Source organism: Cucurbita pepo, chromosome 8 (assembly GCF_057944985.1).
Source record: "Cucurbita pepo subsp. pepo isolate OVF chromosome 8, ASM5794498v1, whole genome shotgun sequence".
Lineage (NCBI taxonomy): Eukaryota > Viridiplantae > Streptophyta > Magnoliopsida > Cucurbitales > Cucurbitaceae > Cucurbita > Cucurbita pepo.
Genome location: NC_141805.1, coordinates 12,516,883 through 12,531,604, shown reverse-complemented (window position 1 = coordinate 12,531,604; position 14,722 = coordinate 12,516,883). Strand labels below are relative to the sequence as shown.

Sequence of the window (14,722 nt, the reverse complement as noted above, 5' to 3'; positions counted from 1 at the left end):
CTCATTATAGCTATGTGGGCATTCTAGGATGGGGTTTGGACGATTCAATATATGCACAATCAGAGATTTCTGAAGAACTGCATTGGTTATTCAATAAAATCCATTCGTGGAGGTAAATCAAATTGTCTCTACATTACAAAATTATCTCTCCTCTCAGATGTCTGCAAATACTTCTTCTTCATGCCAGTGCTTGCTATGATGTCATTCCTCTATAACGCTCATTTCCATCGCTTGCTCCGAGTTTGGGGTGGGGCAGGGCGGATTTGTTAAGAATGCCTTTTGGGAGCTTTCTGAAGGGTGGTCGCTATTCTTCGTATGCTACCAAGCTCCAAATATCGATGGCCACCGACGACACTGCATACAAATATAGTTGTACTTAAATGACATAGGAAATACCTTTGATGCAGTGAAAAGAAATTAAGATGAAAGACAATATTGGGGGGAAGCATAAGAGCCAATAGGCAATCAAATACTCACTCTGTGGCAGGGCTATCTAGGATGCAACAATTCTTGCTCAAGGGACTCAAATTCCTTAAGGTTGGTAACTACATTCTGAACTTTTCTCGACAATTGGTCGGTATGCTCTTCCACAATTTTCATAAATGCGGCGAGCTGTTCTTGGTATGTCAAACACAACCGTTTCTTATTCCGCAGCTCTGTAGTGAGTTCCTGTATTTGTTTATCTTTTTCATCCTACAAGCAAAAATTCAAAATCAACTCATTTAATCATATGATACAGCATAAATACAGATCAATCACCCACACAAAGGTTTTAACTGTGAGAATACAAATAATCCGAAGCACTCTTGTTAGTTCACTAGTTTCCCAAACTAAGGATAGTAGAATATTCATGAGTAACTAAATGTGCTAGATGGAATGGTTGGTTGGTTTTATTTAACTGATATGTTCATTTGAGTTGGTTAAAGGGGCAGGTTTCTAAATGAAAATCATGGTCACACCATACTCCCAAGTAAAAGAGATAGCAGTGACATGGGCATCAATAAACTGTACACACAATAGGTTTATTAATAAACCGCTAAAAGTAGATATTGTCCTCTTTGGGCCTTCTCTTTCGAGCTTCCTCTCAAGGTTTTTAAAACGCGTCTCTGCTTGGGAGAGGTTTCCACACCCTTATAAAGAATGATTTGTTCTCCTCTCCAACCGCGATGGGATCTCACAATAGTACTTTCATAATGGAAAAAGAAAAAATCCTAGATGGTGTCAGACACCACAACGGTATAAAACAACCCCCAACACAACATTGAGCAATACGAAACTAAAGTCAAGAACAATCTAAAATATAGGCCAAAGTATGGAGAATGGCACAAAGATTAGAAAGACAGATGAAAGTAGAAGCTTCTCCCTTAAAGCAAGGTCACAACTATAGTTTATATACGTGACATTTAATCCTTTTACACACAAGTCCCCGTTAACAGTTTGTGAGGTCCCACATCAATTGGAGAAGGGTACAAAGCATTCTTTAAGAGAGTGTGAAAACCTCTCCCTAGCAAACCTGTTTTAAAACCTTGAGGGGAAGCCTAGAAGGGAAAGCCCAAAGAAGACAATATCTGCTCACGGTGGACTTGAGCTATTACAAATGATATCAGAGTCAGATATCGGGTAGTGTGTTAGCGGCTCTGAAGGGGGGAGGATTGTGAGATCCCACATTGGTTGGAGGGGAAACAAAACATTCTTTATAAGGGTGTGTAAACCTCTCCCTAGCATACGCGTTTTAAAACTTGAGAGGAATCCCAAAAAGGACATTATCTGCTAGCGGTGGGCTTGGGCCGTTACACAGTTGGCCAGATGTAAGGCAGAGGTGTTTTCACTTCCATCTCCCTAAACAATATAATTGATTCTCTTGAACAATCCATTAAATAGCTCTCCTTGTTTAAAGAAATTCAGATTCCAATCATTTCCAATTCCACAACATCTTTGCAGAATAGTAAGGAAAACACACTGGCAAAGAATACAGTCTTACTGAGAGCAAAAGTAAGCAAATCTACAATTGTAATATATGATGTTAGATGAAAGTAAAAGAACGGGGGAAGAGAAACACGAACCATCGTCTGCCGAGCTTCACGGGGGGAAACCACAAGAGGATGATTATGCTCCTTTACAAATTTTGTAATCACCCATTTCCCAGACTTATCATATTTGACATGAATCATTGCCTTACAGCCTTCTCGAGTGCTCGGCCGAGGCTTCCGAACTGCCCCAAATTTACCTCGAATGCTGACACAATACCCCTCTTTATTGCATCCAAGTCGTCGGGCAAGTATCCTCCCATCTTTTTCAGAACGACGACAGGACATCACACGCATGACAAACCCCACTTGACGGGCATACTTATCATAGAAAATTTTAGCAGCATCTTCAGATTCAAATTCCATGCCCTCATAAGGCTCAAGAATAATATCTCCATCACATTCAATTAATTCCGTCGCTGCTGGACTTTCAAATGATCCTCCCTCATCTGCGTCCACTGTCAGAAGACATCTTTCACTATTATCTCTCAAATCCATCTGAAAGTTACCAATTTCTAGAAAAATTAACTAAATCACTAATGAAACAAGCAGAAAAAAGAGATAAACGATCGCAGAAAATTCATCAGAAATGGGAGAGACACAAAGAACAGCAGATACAAAACATCAACAATACCCCATTTGCAAAGTTAGATCATCCAAACAAAAAATGGCGGCGCACACAAGAACCAAAAACCACACAACAACCAAAAATGGAAAGTAGTTTCATCAATTACTTAAAACTCTGTGAAGCGAATTTCCCAATATGTCCAGTATACATAAATGACAATTCAATTTCCAACAAACAATGAAACCCAGAAGAACAATACAGTATCTAAGCGTATTCAATTCAATCCTGACATCAGAAATTCAGTCTGCAAGCGACAGGATTGGCGAAACAAGAAAAATAAGAACTGCGATTAGAAAGAATACCCTGATTAGAAGAAGAAGAATTGATTGGGCAGAAAGGAAGAAAGAAGGCGAGTGGCGGCGTTGTTGTGCGAAGTTATGTGAAAGAAGCTTCCCGAGAGAGCGACGATGGAGAAAAATGGGTGTAAAAAACGACGGTGGGAAGGAAAGATAAGACGGTAAAAACAGGGATGACTGTATCTTGTTCCTCAAATCGGGTGGGGCTTTGGGCTTACATCCAAATTTTGGTGGTCCAATTAAGGGTTTTATTATTATTATTATTTTTTCTTTAAAAATACCTTTAAATTTTATTAATTACTTTTAAAAAAAATTATTTTTATTTTTAAATTTCAATAATACTTTTGAACTTCGGTTGATCACCGAAGTTCAGAGACAAACCCGCTTAGCCTATGTTCATGATTGAACACATCAAGTGCAGTTTGACCTAGTCAGCTTTGGTTGACGCACCCCAGCTTCGGTTAACATGCGGTTCAACACATCAAGCTCTAGTTCACCCTAATTCGACATGTCCAACCCTAGTCCACATAGGTTTAACGTCGATTTAAGCTTATACTCAAATCGGTTTAAAGTATTAATTTTCCTATTAATTCTCATGGAATACAATATCTAGTTCAATCAAATTAAATGCAGGTAACTCACCAAGCCAAATTAAATTCGATCCCAACAAAAGCAATTTCTAAGAAGAACGTGCCCAAGAGGGCACTGCAAGATCTTGTAGATGAGCGTCTCCAAGAATGAGTTTAGTGTATCATAGCTGATCTCACCGTGGACGGAACTGGACCATACACGCACTACACGAGTAGAAGGGCCAACCTTTGTCCCGGGTGCGTAGGGTCGATCCCATTTTTGTTACATGGTAGGTCCTGCACTATAAACTTCTGGTTGAGAATGTTGATTAAAGTGAACAAGTTTAGAGTTGGAAACAAAGATGTAGTTGAGGATGTAGCATATGAGCTAAAAGCAACTCTCTACTGCCTCATCTTCCTTCATTAAGTAACAACAAAAGCTGAGTCTTTCATTGGATTTCCCAAAGCAAATTTCAGACACAAAAGGTGTGGAAAGATTGACATAAAGTCCCACATGAACTAAAGCAACTGGCTATCATACCATACCAACCAGATATTTGTAGCTCAATCATTATTCATCGAAAAAATGAAACTAAATTCAAATTACCATTACTGATATTGTCCACTTTGACATGTTACGCATCATCGTCGGCCTCACGGTTTTAAAATGCGTCTACTAGGGAGAGGTTTCCACACCCGTATAAGAAATGTTTTTTTTCTCATCTCTATCCAATGTGGGATATCACAATCTACCTCCCTCAGAGGTCAGCGTCCTCATTGACACCGCCCGATGTCTATTTTTGATACCATTTGTAACTATTGTGAGATCTCAAATCGATTGGAGAGGGGAACAAGACATTCCTCCTAAGGGTGTGAAAACCTTTCTTTAACCTACGCGTTTATAAACGATGCAGCTTGCTCCCACCATCTAAAGTTTGCAGAATGTAACACAAAAAGACCAAAGATGTCTTCATTTTGATGCCCTAATGACCTACTCTCACTTCATTAGAGATACCCAAATTGATATATGATCATCCACATAATAAGCCTCCTTCAACATTCTTACTTGTATTAAGCAAAGAATATATTAATGCATTTGGAACTTCACCACACCACACCATTCCCCACATTTCCTTTATTGTTTCCCCTTTGATTCAACTTTTTGCATTGAAATATCCCTTTCTACTTTGGCAAAATGGGATGTGATCCTTATAGGAAGCTGTTGAAAGTGCTCTTTTTTTAAAAAAGAAAAACCCTTTTCCTTTTCAAGTTTACCTCCCATTTGCATGTCTAATAATTAGGTAAATACGTCACTTCTAGTCTATAAAAGGAGTACATAAATGAATCGAAATCACATCCGAATAGGGAGAGATCCTACAAATAAGATGGCTAAGAAAGCCTTGAAAGTTACTATGCCTATATCAATAAAGTGCATCTTTTTTTTCGGTGACTCAATCCTAAGAACTCCAATTGGGTATAAAACATGCTGATAGGACAATGTCGGGATCCCCATATGCTAAATTTGGATTTTGAATCTTAGGTATAGGGTGTTACAATTTAACCCGTGTAATACATAGACAAAGATGTTACATACAAAAGCTAGGAACTATTACTTTCACGAAAGTCTATGGACGAGAATATTGTTTAACCTAATTTTAGGTTGAGAGTAGAAGAGTATGGGAAGCATAGCATGTTGTGGTTGAGTCCAAAAAGAGAGGGAGTGGGGAAGGCATTGCATATTTTGAGGTGAAAGTAAAGAGAAGAAGAGGATGTATGATTGAATAAATAAGAGTAAGAGTGTCCTTTTTGGGTTGGTTTGGTGTGATTAAAGGGAATAGGTTTTGTGTTGATGGGTATGATATGTAAACATTTATAGACAAAGGCTTTGAACAAGGAAAGAGACATCTCATGAACACAATCAATCATGCACTATCCTTAAAGGAAAGCCTTCCCCTTAAACCCATTTACACACACTAAAAGGAGGAATGCCTCAAATTGTGGTAGGGTCTCCTATTTCCCAAACGGGTAGGAACCTTTCTTCTATGTATACAATACATCGTAAGTAGATATTGTCTATTTTGACTTGTTACGTATTACTATCAGCCTCACAGTTTTAAAACACGTCTACTAAGGAGAGGTTTCCACACTCTTATAAGAAATATTTTGTTCTCCTCTCCAACTTATGTGGGATCTCACAATCCACCGCTTTTTAGGGGCCAACATCCTCACTAGCACACCGTTCGGTGTTTGGTTTTGATACCATTTGTAATAGCCCAAGTCTATCACTAGCAGGTATTGTCCGTTTTGACTAGTTACGCATCGCTGTTAGCCTCACAGTTTTAAAATGTGTGTACTAGGGAGAGGTTTCCACACCCTTATAAGAAATGTTTCGTTCTCCTCTCCAACTAATGTGGGATCTCACAATTCATCTCCTTTAGGGGCCCAACATTCTCGCTAGCACATCGTCCAGTGTTTGGTTCTGATACCATTTGTAATAGTCCAAGTCTAGCACTAGTAGGTATTGTCCATTTTGACTAGTTACGCATTGCTGTTAGCCTCACAGTTTTAAAACGTATCTACTAGAGAGAGGTTTCCACACCCTTATAAGAAATGTTTCGTTCTCCTCTCCAACCGATGTGGGATCTCACAGTTCACCTCTTTTTAGGGGCCAACATCCTCACTAGCACACCGTCCGGTGTCTGGTTCTAATTACATTTGTAATAGCACAAGCCTATCACTAGCATATATTGTCCATTTTGACTAGTTACACATTGTTGTTAGCCTCACAATTTTAAAACATGTCTACTGGTGAGAGGTTTCTAAACCCTTATAAAAAATGTTTCGCTCTCTTCTCCAACCGATATGGGATCTCACATCGAGACAAACACATATGATGATTGATTTGAAAAGGGTTACGAAGAAAAACAAGGTATGAGTGAGAGAGATGAAAAGGAGAAGATGAGAAGAAGAAAATGGTGAAGATATGAAGAAGAAGAAGAAGAAGAAGAGGCAGAGATTCAAAAGAGGAGTGTCTGACAGAGAAGGAAAGAGAGAGTAATAGTCAAAGAGTTAGTGAAATGTCGTATCAAATGTACAGTTTATCCATCAGAAGAGGGATGTGTGTATGCAGTGTAGGAAGCATTTGTACAATATTTATGTCCCCACATACCCTCCCTCTTCCCTTCTTCACTCTTCTTCTTTCTTATCCTTACCCTTCTGCCCCTCTCTCTCTCTCTCCTGCCACCACTATATATTCCACTGCAAATCCCCTTCTTATTACACCCCCTTCCTTAACCTCTCGTTATACGTTTTAGTCCACCGCTAATAGATACGTATTGTCCTAAAACCTGTAATGTTAGGGAGAAGTTTCTACACTCTTATAAGAAATGTTTTGTTTTAACGTGAGATCTCACACATTCTTATGTTAGTAGTTGGTCTCTTTCTAGCTATGTCGTTTTCTTTCTAAGTAATGGGTCTCGTTGTATCTTTGTTGTTACGATGCATATAGAAACGAGTCTCCTCGTCATTTTTTTTTTAAGGTATTGCAATTTTGATGTGTTTTTTAAAGTGGGTTTGTGGTTGATTTACATAAAAGAAAGAACAGCCTATGTATTGATTGATTTATGTAACCATAATTATAACTACATATAACGTTTTTTTCCCATATGTTTGTGATTATTACTAACAATCGATGTTTTATCTACTAAATTATGATTGAACTGACAAGACTTGATCAACGCGTAGTATTTCAATAGCTTTCTATAATAACTAGAATTTAGATATTCGAAAATCGAATCAAACTATACATATATTTCAAGAACATAATAAATATAGGAACCATGATGAAGATCTTAAAAGGAAAACTAATGATAAAAAAGATAGAACAAAAAAGCCTGAAAACAGGTGAATGTATATATATATAATGAGGTGGGTATTGTGAGATGAACAATGGGTGTCTTCTTTTACGCACATCAATCAACTTTCTTTGACCTTTTATGGAACTCTAATTACTCGCACCATTTATGGCTTCCATGTATATGCGTACGCCTACATATCTCCCTCCATGCACCTCTATTTTCTCTCTCCTACCTACATTTCAACACACATCACACATCAAAAAAGTAACATGGGCGCCCACGGCCCGTTATGTATAGCTGTCAGCCTCACGAGGAATGTTTCGTTCCCTCTCCAACCGATGTGGGATCTCACAATCCACCCCCTGGGGGCTTAGCGTCCTCGATGTCACTCCACCTAATGTTTGCCTTTGATACCATTTGTAATCGTTCAATTTGAGCTTTCCTCTCCTCCTCAAGGTTTTAAAACGGATTTACTAGAGAGAAGTTTCCACACCCTTATAAAAAATGTTTTGTTCCCCTCTTCAACCAATGGAGGATCTCACAAGAACAAAACATGTTCATACATCTCAACCTTAGCTACCTGCTAATACTCTCCACCATGTCTACAAACTACTTCCCTGATCAGAGATTCAAATCGCTCACCTTTCATCGAACTAAAAGGATATACCGACATTGGAAACGAAGAACCTATGTCAACTCGAGCATGACAATCGAACGAAACCAAGGGAAGTTGATTAAAAAGGGTAAATTCAATTTGGAAAAAGAGCCATCTGGTTTTTGTAACATGTATATACTATAAATATGTAAGAATAAGGTTCCCTTAAACCCCATATAGATTAAAAAAAAAAAAACATACTCAAATCTCCATTAGAACACAACAAAATCAATCATGATCTTCCTCGACTTCAGAATAAGCCGACTCGTCCTCCTCATCGAACGTATGATGATGATGATGATGTTGTTGACGATGATCACCGTTGTTATTAATATTACTATTATAAGCAGCATGCCCATTTCCAAAGGCTTTGATATGATCTTTAAGCGATCTCTTATGCTTAAAATCAGAGCCACAAATGCAATACCAAAGCTTCCCACAATTCTTCTCATGAGTTCTCCAATCCCCTCTAACAGCAAAGGCTTTACCACATTTCCTACACATAAAAGGCTTGATTCCATGCTTGCGTTTGTAATGCGTTTGAAGCGTTCGGAAGTCCTTCAATGGCTTCGCTCTCGGATGGTCGATGTTGTTGCGGCAGCCCGGCGAGCAGCAGTAGCACGGCAGCCTGAGCATCCCCGTTGGCTGTGTGCCTCTCAAGGACTCCGGGCCTCGCCTGTATTGTGAACCATGCCCCCACATGTGCATCTATAATACCCATTTTTTTTTCAATTTTGTTCATATCAAACAATGCATTAGCATAACAAAGTTGAGATTTTGAAGGCTCTAGTGTCATAAAAATCAAAACTTTGGAAGACCCATTTGAGAGAAACATAAGAAAATTTGCAAGACCCAAAAAAGAACCTCTAAAACAAGGGAAGCACAGAGTTCAAGATACTAAAAGGGGAGAGAGGGAGGGGGCACAAAGAACATTGCGTGTGTTGTTCAATCACTAAACAAAAATTAAACATTAATTGATTCAAACCCCATCATAATTAACAACAAATCCATGCAAAAAAAGAAGAACCCATTAAGAAAAATTTGAAATTTGTAAGAACAAAGCATAAAAGATGGGATTTTGAGAGGTTTACCTGCATGTTGTTGTATCGATTGAAGGTTTTGAAACAAACAGGACAAGAAAATTGAGTAGGACCAATGAGGATTTGAGAAGGAGTAGGGATCCAATACTGTCCTTTATTGAGTCTGCTACTCAAAGAGAATCCAGAAATTGTGATACCCGCTTGTTGCTGTTCTTCATCTTCATCTTCTTCTTCTTCTAATTCTTCTTCCAATTGATCTTCTTCCTCATTTTGATTATTATTATCAGACACCAAAAGGGTCGCCATTTCTGAGGCATTAGAGCTTGGAAGCCCTATGTGAAGTGCAACCGTCACCGAAACATCCTCGTTATCGTTGTTGTGGTTGTTGTTGTTGTCAATTTCCATGGCGGAGGAGGAAGTAAAAGAGAGGTGGTGGTCTTGAGATGACCTTGTGGGGCTGAGGCGGAGGAGGGGGAGGGCCTGCCGGAGTGGAGGAGAAGACGGCGGCGCGTGGAAGAAATTGGGAGGTGGATTTGAAGAAGGAGGAGGGTTATGGTGGTGGTGGTGGTGAAAATTAGTGGGATAGTTGAATTTGAAGAGATCTGTGAAGAAATTAGTGGAAGGATCATCCATGGTGGAAGTGGGATTAATGGGAAAAGGGATCTGTGGGAAGGAGAGGGAATAGTTTCTTTTCTTATTTGTTCTTCTTTTTAATGTGTTTAGGTGTGGTGGTGGCTTTAATGGTGGAATGCTTTTATAGAGAGAGAGAAGAAGAAGATGACTGAAGGAAGTGAACGGTGGAGAGTGGGAGAGAGATTGTGTTATGTGTATGTATACAATAAGGGCACCAAATTGAAGAGAGATGGCATGCCCAATTGGGTGTGGAATTTCCAATTACTATTCTTTTTTTCTTTTTAGTGTTACCACCATCTAGGGTTTAGATTTTGACCTATCCTTCTCCTTCTCGTTCTCGTGGTAGTGTCTATTTTCGTTTCGTTTTTATTTCATCAATTGGAGAGAGGAATTAAATATTCTTACTAGCATATGCGTTTTAAAACTGTGAAGTTGATAGCGATACGTAACGGGTCAAAACGGACAACATCCTAATAGTGGGCTTGAACTGTTACAAATGGTATAGAGTCAGACATCGAGTAGTATGCTAGCAAGAACATTGGCCCCCAAGGGGGTATATTGTGAGATCCCACATCGATTGAAGAGAGGAATAAAACATCCATGATAAGGGTGTGAAAACCTCTCTCTAACAGACGTGTTTTTTAAACTGTGACGCTGACGATTATGCGTAATAGATCAAAACGAACAATATCTACTAGAAGTAAGTGGACTTAACTATTATAGTTAAGTTATGAGTGCGGTAAACGGGATCAATTATGTCCATACAAATTTGTAGAAATTTATTAGAGTGGCAAGTTTATTTGATTTATGTATTTTTTTTTTCCCTAAGAAATATTAATACATATTATTCTATTAAAAAATAAATATAAATTAAGAAATGATCATAATCATTTGTAATATATGAAAGAGTTCATACAATAATGATGATTTTGTTATTGGTCAAATATTGTATATATTGCTTATGTATGTTTTAATAATAATTTCATCTTTTGTAACTTTTAAAAAATCAGATAATTTTGTAATTATTTCATTTTTATGTTTATTTATATTTAAAACATATTTATAAAGTTTTAATTTTTTATTGGCTTAACAATATTTTGAAGGGAATAAAAGATCTAAGATTTTAAATTTATTTTTAAAATATTAAAAATGAAAAAAAAAAACATAAAACAACCTTAGAAATTGTTTGGATATTAGGTTATAAAACATTTTTTTGTTTAAAAAAACCTTTTTAGGTAAAATGTTTTCTTACAAAAAAAAAAAAAAAAAAAAAAAAAAATATATATATATATATATATATATATATATATATATATATATATATATATATATCTCCTAATTTTTCACAAAAGAAAAAACATACCAACATAAGTTCGACTAGCAACCTGTATGTCCCGACATTCTACGATATGTCACGTTGCTTACTCCTTATTTTTAAAAATGAAGACTATCCCACATACCAACATAAGTTCTTCCAACATGTTAACTATTTCCACGGACCAACACAAGTTCTTCCAACATGTTGACTATCTTCATAGACTAACACAAGTTCTTCCAGCATGTTTTGTCCTTATTCACATACATATTAAGAAAAATTCTAGAAAAATTCTCAAAAGGTTACCCAACATAAGATTGCTCTATAAGCAAAACATACTTAACTTTAGAGTTCCTATGATCGAGTCACTGAAAAGGAAGGTATACCTCTGGTTGGTATAGGTAGTAACTTTCAATTCTTCAAAGTTTTTCTTAGTCATTCTATCTTTAAAATCACTCTCTTTCGAATGTAGCCATGAGATATCTACGGTAGGGGTGACATTTAAGAGATTGGGGTTGGGTCGAAAAGAAACAAAGGTAAGATGACAAATTAAGGAAGTATGAATCATGGAATTACTTTTACATGCTTTTCCTCAAAACCATAAAACATCATTATATTTTGACTCAATCCATGTGCCATACAATGCTAAATCTCTTTCAACACGTGCACATCAGGTGCCTTATCCACCACCTTCATATATACAATATATTATATGTATTTCTCTTTAAATTAAAATTAAAAAGAAAAAAAAAAAGAAAAAAAAAAAAAAAAGAAAAAGCCTACTAAAGGTGATCATCATTATGGCATATCATGGTAAAGAAAAAGTAAAACTAAAGCTGCTCACTGATTATTTGTATTACATTTAATTATTAAAATATATAAATATATATATATTCTTTGATGCTATCAAATTCTTTAAAGTGGCCTTTTGTTTGTGCCTTAATGATCAAAGATGGGAGAATATGTTGGTCATATTTTAGTCTTATGATTAAATTTTGATGTTGCTTTTATTTCCATTTAACTAAATTATTTAATATACTTCGTCTTTGGATCATATACTAATCAAATGTAGTCATAATTACGGTAACAACGAGTAAAGTAATGGATCAAGATTTAGACTAAGATCTAGAATTCATAGGTTTGATATCTGATGGCTTCGACGTTCTCTTGCATTTTCTATAACATGACCCGACACCCATTTGCATTAAATCCTTCTTAATAGAAGGTATTAGATGGAAAAGATGGCAACATTTGCATTGGAATATGAGAAGGTGTGGTCGCCTTCCCCTTCTTCCATTTCCTCAAAACCCTCCTCCACTCTTCCAATGAATCCTCAAAAAACTATGCATTTCTTCCCTCTCTTGCATTGTAAAAATAAATAAAATAAAATAATAAAATAAAATCCTTACGAAATTTCTGACAAAATCTATGTAGAGAGAAAAGTCAAGAAGGAATTATGATATGATAGGATGATCAAAAGGGGCTGTGGGAGCAATGAGCATATGAGCAACACAAGAGATGATGAATGAAACAGTGATCAAAAGTACATTTTTCTTTAAATCCAATGAATAATCCCAACTCATCTCTCACCTCCATCTTCCATCTAAAATCCAATGGTTATAACCACAAAAATCCTTAATCTTAAACCTTCATTCTTCCCATCTCGACTAGCTCACGTGCACTTTGTTGGTATATGTAGTAATTATCAGCTTTTTAAATCATTTCTTAACCCTCATGTCTTTAGAATCACTCTCGTTCGAACAAGGTTTTTGTTCATAATCACACGAAAAGATTGGATTTTGGGGTTATGGGTATGGCTGAATTCTTGATCTAACATCAAAAAGCTTATGGTGTGACTTTTTTAGTGATCAAAACATTGAGATCTGTGTTGATAGCAAAAGAAGTATGGCAGGATTTAGGTTTTCCTTTTCTTTCTTGGACATATATATCCATACATTTTGAACTTGTACCCATTTCCGGTTAGAATTTTCGTACTTTTAAAATAATTTGTGTAATTTGTCTGGTTGGGATGTGGGCACGTAGGGATCTTGAATACCTTAATAATGATGCATATCTTCATAGATATCAAATCTTTTAAACAAATTCGAAAAGTAAAATATAACGTAAAAATCTCCGTAAAGAAATGAAGAAACACAAAAGCATGACAATACTAAAGAATTTAAGGGAACAAAGGGAAAACATTGAGGGAAACAAGAGGGTAATTAGGGTTTGTTTTTGTTGATGTTGTTGTTGTTCTCAAGACAGCACGAGTGTGTGTGTAAGAAAGAATAGGAAGAGAAATTAAGGGTTTTGGTTGAAAAATGAAAAGAGATTGAGTTCCAATGAGGTTGTCTTGTTTTGAAGGTTTCAAGACAGACATTGTCTGCGTGGCGTCTGCAAATTTTACAAATCCCCAGAATATCTATGTGCCATACAGATCATCATCATCATAATGCATTAAATTCATATGTTTTTTTATTTTTTCTTGATTATTATCATTATTATTGTTATGTCAAATCTGTTGTAGATTTTTTGAACAGCATTTGGGTGGACAAATGGGCATTATTAATGCTTCCCATTCCTTTCTTCATTCAAATTGTTCTTGAAACATTTAAGAAGAAGAAGAAGAAGAAGAAGAAGAAGAGAATAAAACAATGGCTAATCATTGAGTACCACTGTTGACCAACAGAAGTGATATCAACTTCAAAATTAAGGCAGCCTTTGGCTCAGATCAGGCTGTGTGGGTAGCTTCTTCTGCACAACGAGCAAAAGGGAGTGCTACCAGCTGACATCAAACACTCATAATAATAATAATAATAATGCCTCCGCAGCTGGCCCCATCTGAATGCATAATTTAAACAACAACTTGAGAAGTGGACAATTCATATACTGTCATTGGTGCTGATTTGAAGGCAAAGATCTTTGTTTCATTGAGTAAAATGTTGGGTTCTTCTTTGATTCATTTGGTTGTTTTGCTTGTGTTCTTGATTTGATTGTGAACTTAGCCATAAGTTGTTAGTGAATGGGCTAAGAACATGAAATTTGTGTAGTAATGCAATGGTGCATGTGGGTATCTAGTAGGGTATTGACAACGCTTACTTGTCTTCTATAATTAGTTTCGATGTGACATCTATGTTTCACATCATTTGAAAGGATTTGGCTTTGCATAATTGTGGGAATAATCGTCCTTCTCTTGAGTTTGCATGTGATTTGGATCTTTGGTGGCCTTTGCTAACTTCTTATGATCTGCTATTTCTTGTCATTTTCTTCGTCTTCTTTATAATCAATTGGTCGTGAGAGTGTGTTGACGTGACCACGCTACTTTAAGCAATGATATTTTTGGTTGTCCTCTTTGACCCAATTTAGTTAACACAGAGAAATAGCTTTTCCGTCATTCTGAATGAAGATTCTCCACTCGATGATCAACCCAATGGAACCCACCATCCATTATTAGGTTGGATTATGAACGAAGATTCTCTACTCGATGACCCAACCCAATTGAACCCACTAACCATTACTGAGTTGGATTATGAACATCTCCACTCGATGACCCAACTCAATCGAACCCTCCAACCATTACTGTGTTGGATTTTGAACGAAGATTTTCCACTCAACCCAATTGAACTCACCAACCATTACTGGGTTTGGGTTGGATTTTGAATGAAGATTTTCCACTCAATGATCCAACCCAATCGAACCCAC

General features: G+C 36.8%; 2 protein-coding genes across 4 annotated transcripts; both read right to left on the bottom strand.

Moving 5' to 3' along the window:
• Positions 1-66: 66 nt before the first annotated feature.
• On the bottom strand, positions 67-3,118 carry LOC111799692 (protein FAR1-RELATED SEQUENCE 5). 3 transcript variants are annotated; one of them, XM_023683135.2, is made up of 4 exons: positions 2,958-3,118; positions 2,064-2,525; positions 478-693; positions 67-354 (listed from the first exon to the last, which is right to left on the bottom strand). In XM_023683135.2, exons 2-3 carry the CDS (start codon positions 2,523-2,525, stop codon positions 490-492), a joined length of 666 nt encoding a protein of 221 aa, XP_023538903.1. In that variant the 5' UTR covers positions 2,958-3,118; the 3' UTR covers positions 67-354; positions 478-489. The 3 variants fall into 3 exon arrangements, with proteins under 3 accessions (XP_023538903.1, XP_086982100.1, XP_023538904.1); XM_087125974.1 differs by having other exon boundaries at positions 2,064-2,485; positions 2,958-3,117; XM_023683136.2 differs by lacking the exon at positions 2,958-3,118 and adding an exon at positions 2,762-2,951 and having other exon boundaries at positions 2,064-2,485.
• Positions 3,119-8,107: 4,989 nt separating this feature from the next.
• On the bottom strand, positions 8,108-9,877 carry LOC111800755 (zinc finger protein WIP2). The gene is made up of 2 exons (XM_023684589.2): positions 9,124-9,877; positions 8,108-8,740 (listed from the first exon to the last, which is right to left on the bottom strand). The coding sequence occupies exons 1-2, from the start codon at positions 9,703-9,705 to the stop codon at positions 8,261-8,263; spliced, it is 1,062 nt and encodes a 353-aa protein (XP_023540357.2). The 5' UTR covers positions 9,706-9,877; the 3' UTR covers positions 8,108-8,260.
• Positions 9,878-14,722: the final 4,845 nt, after the last annotated feature.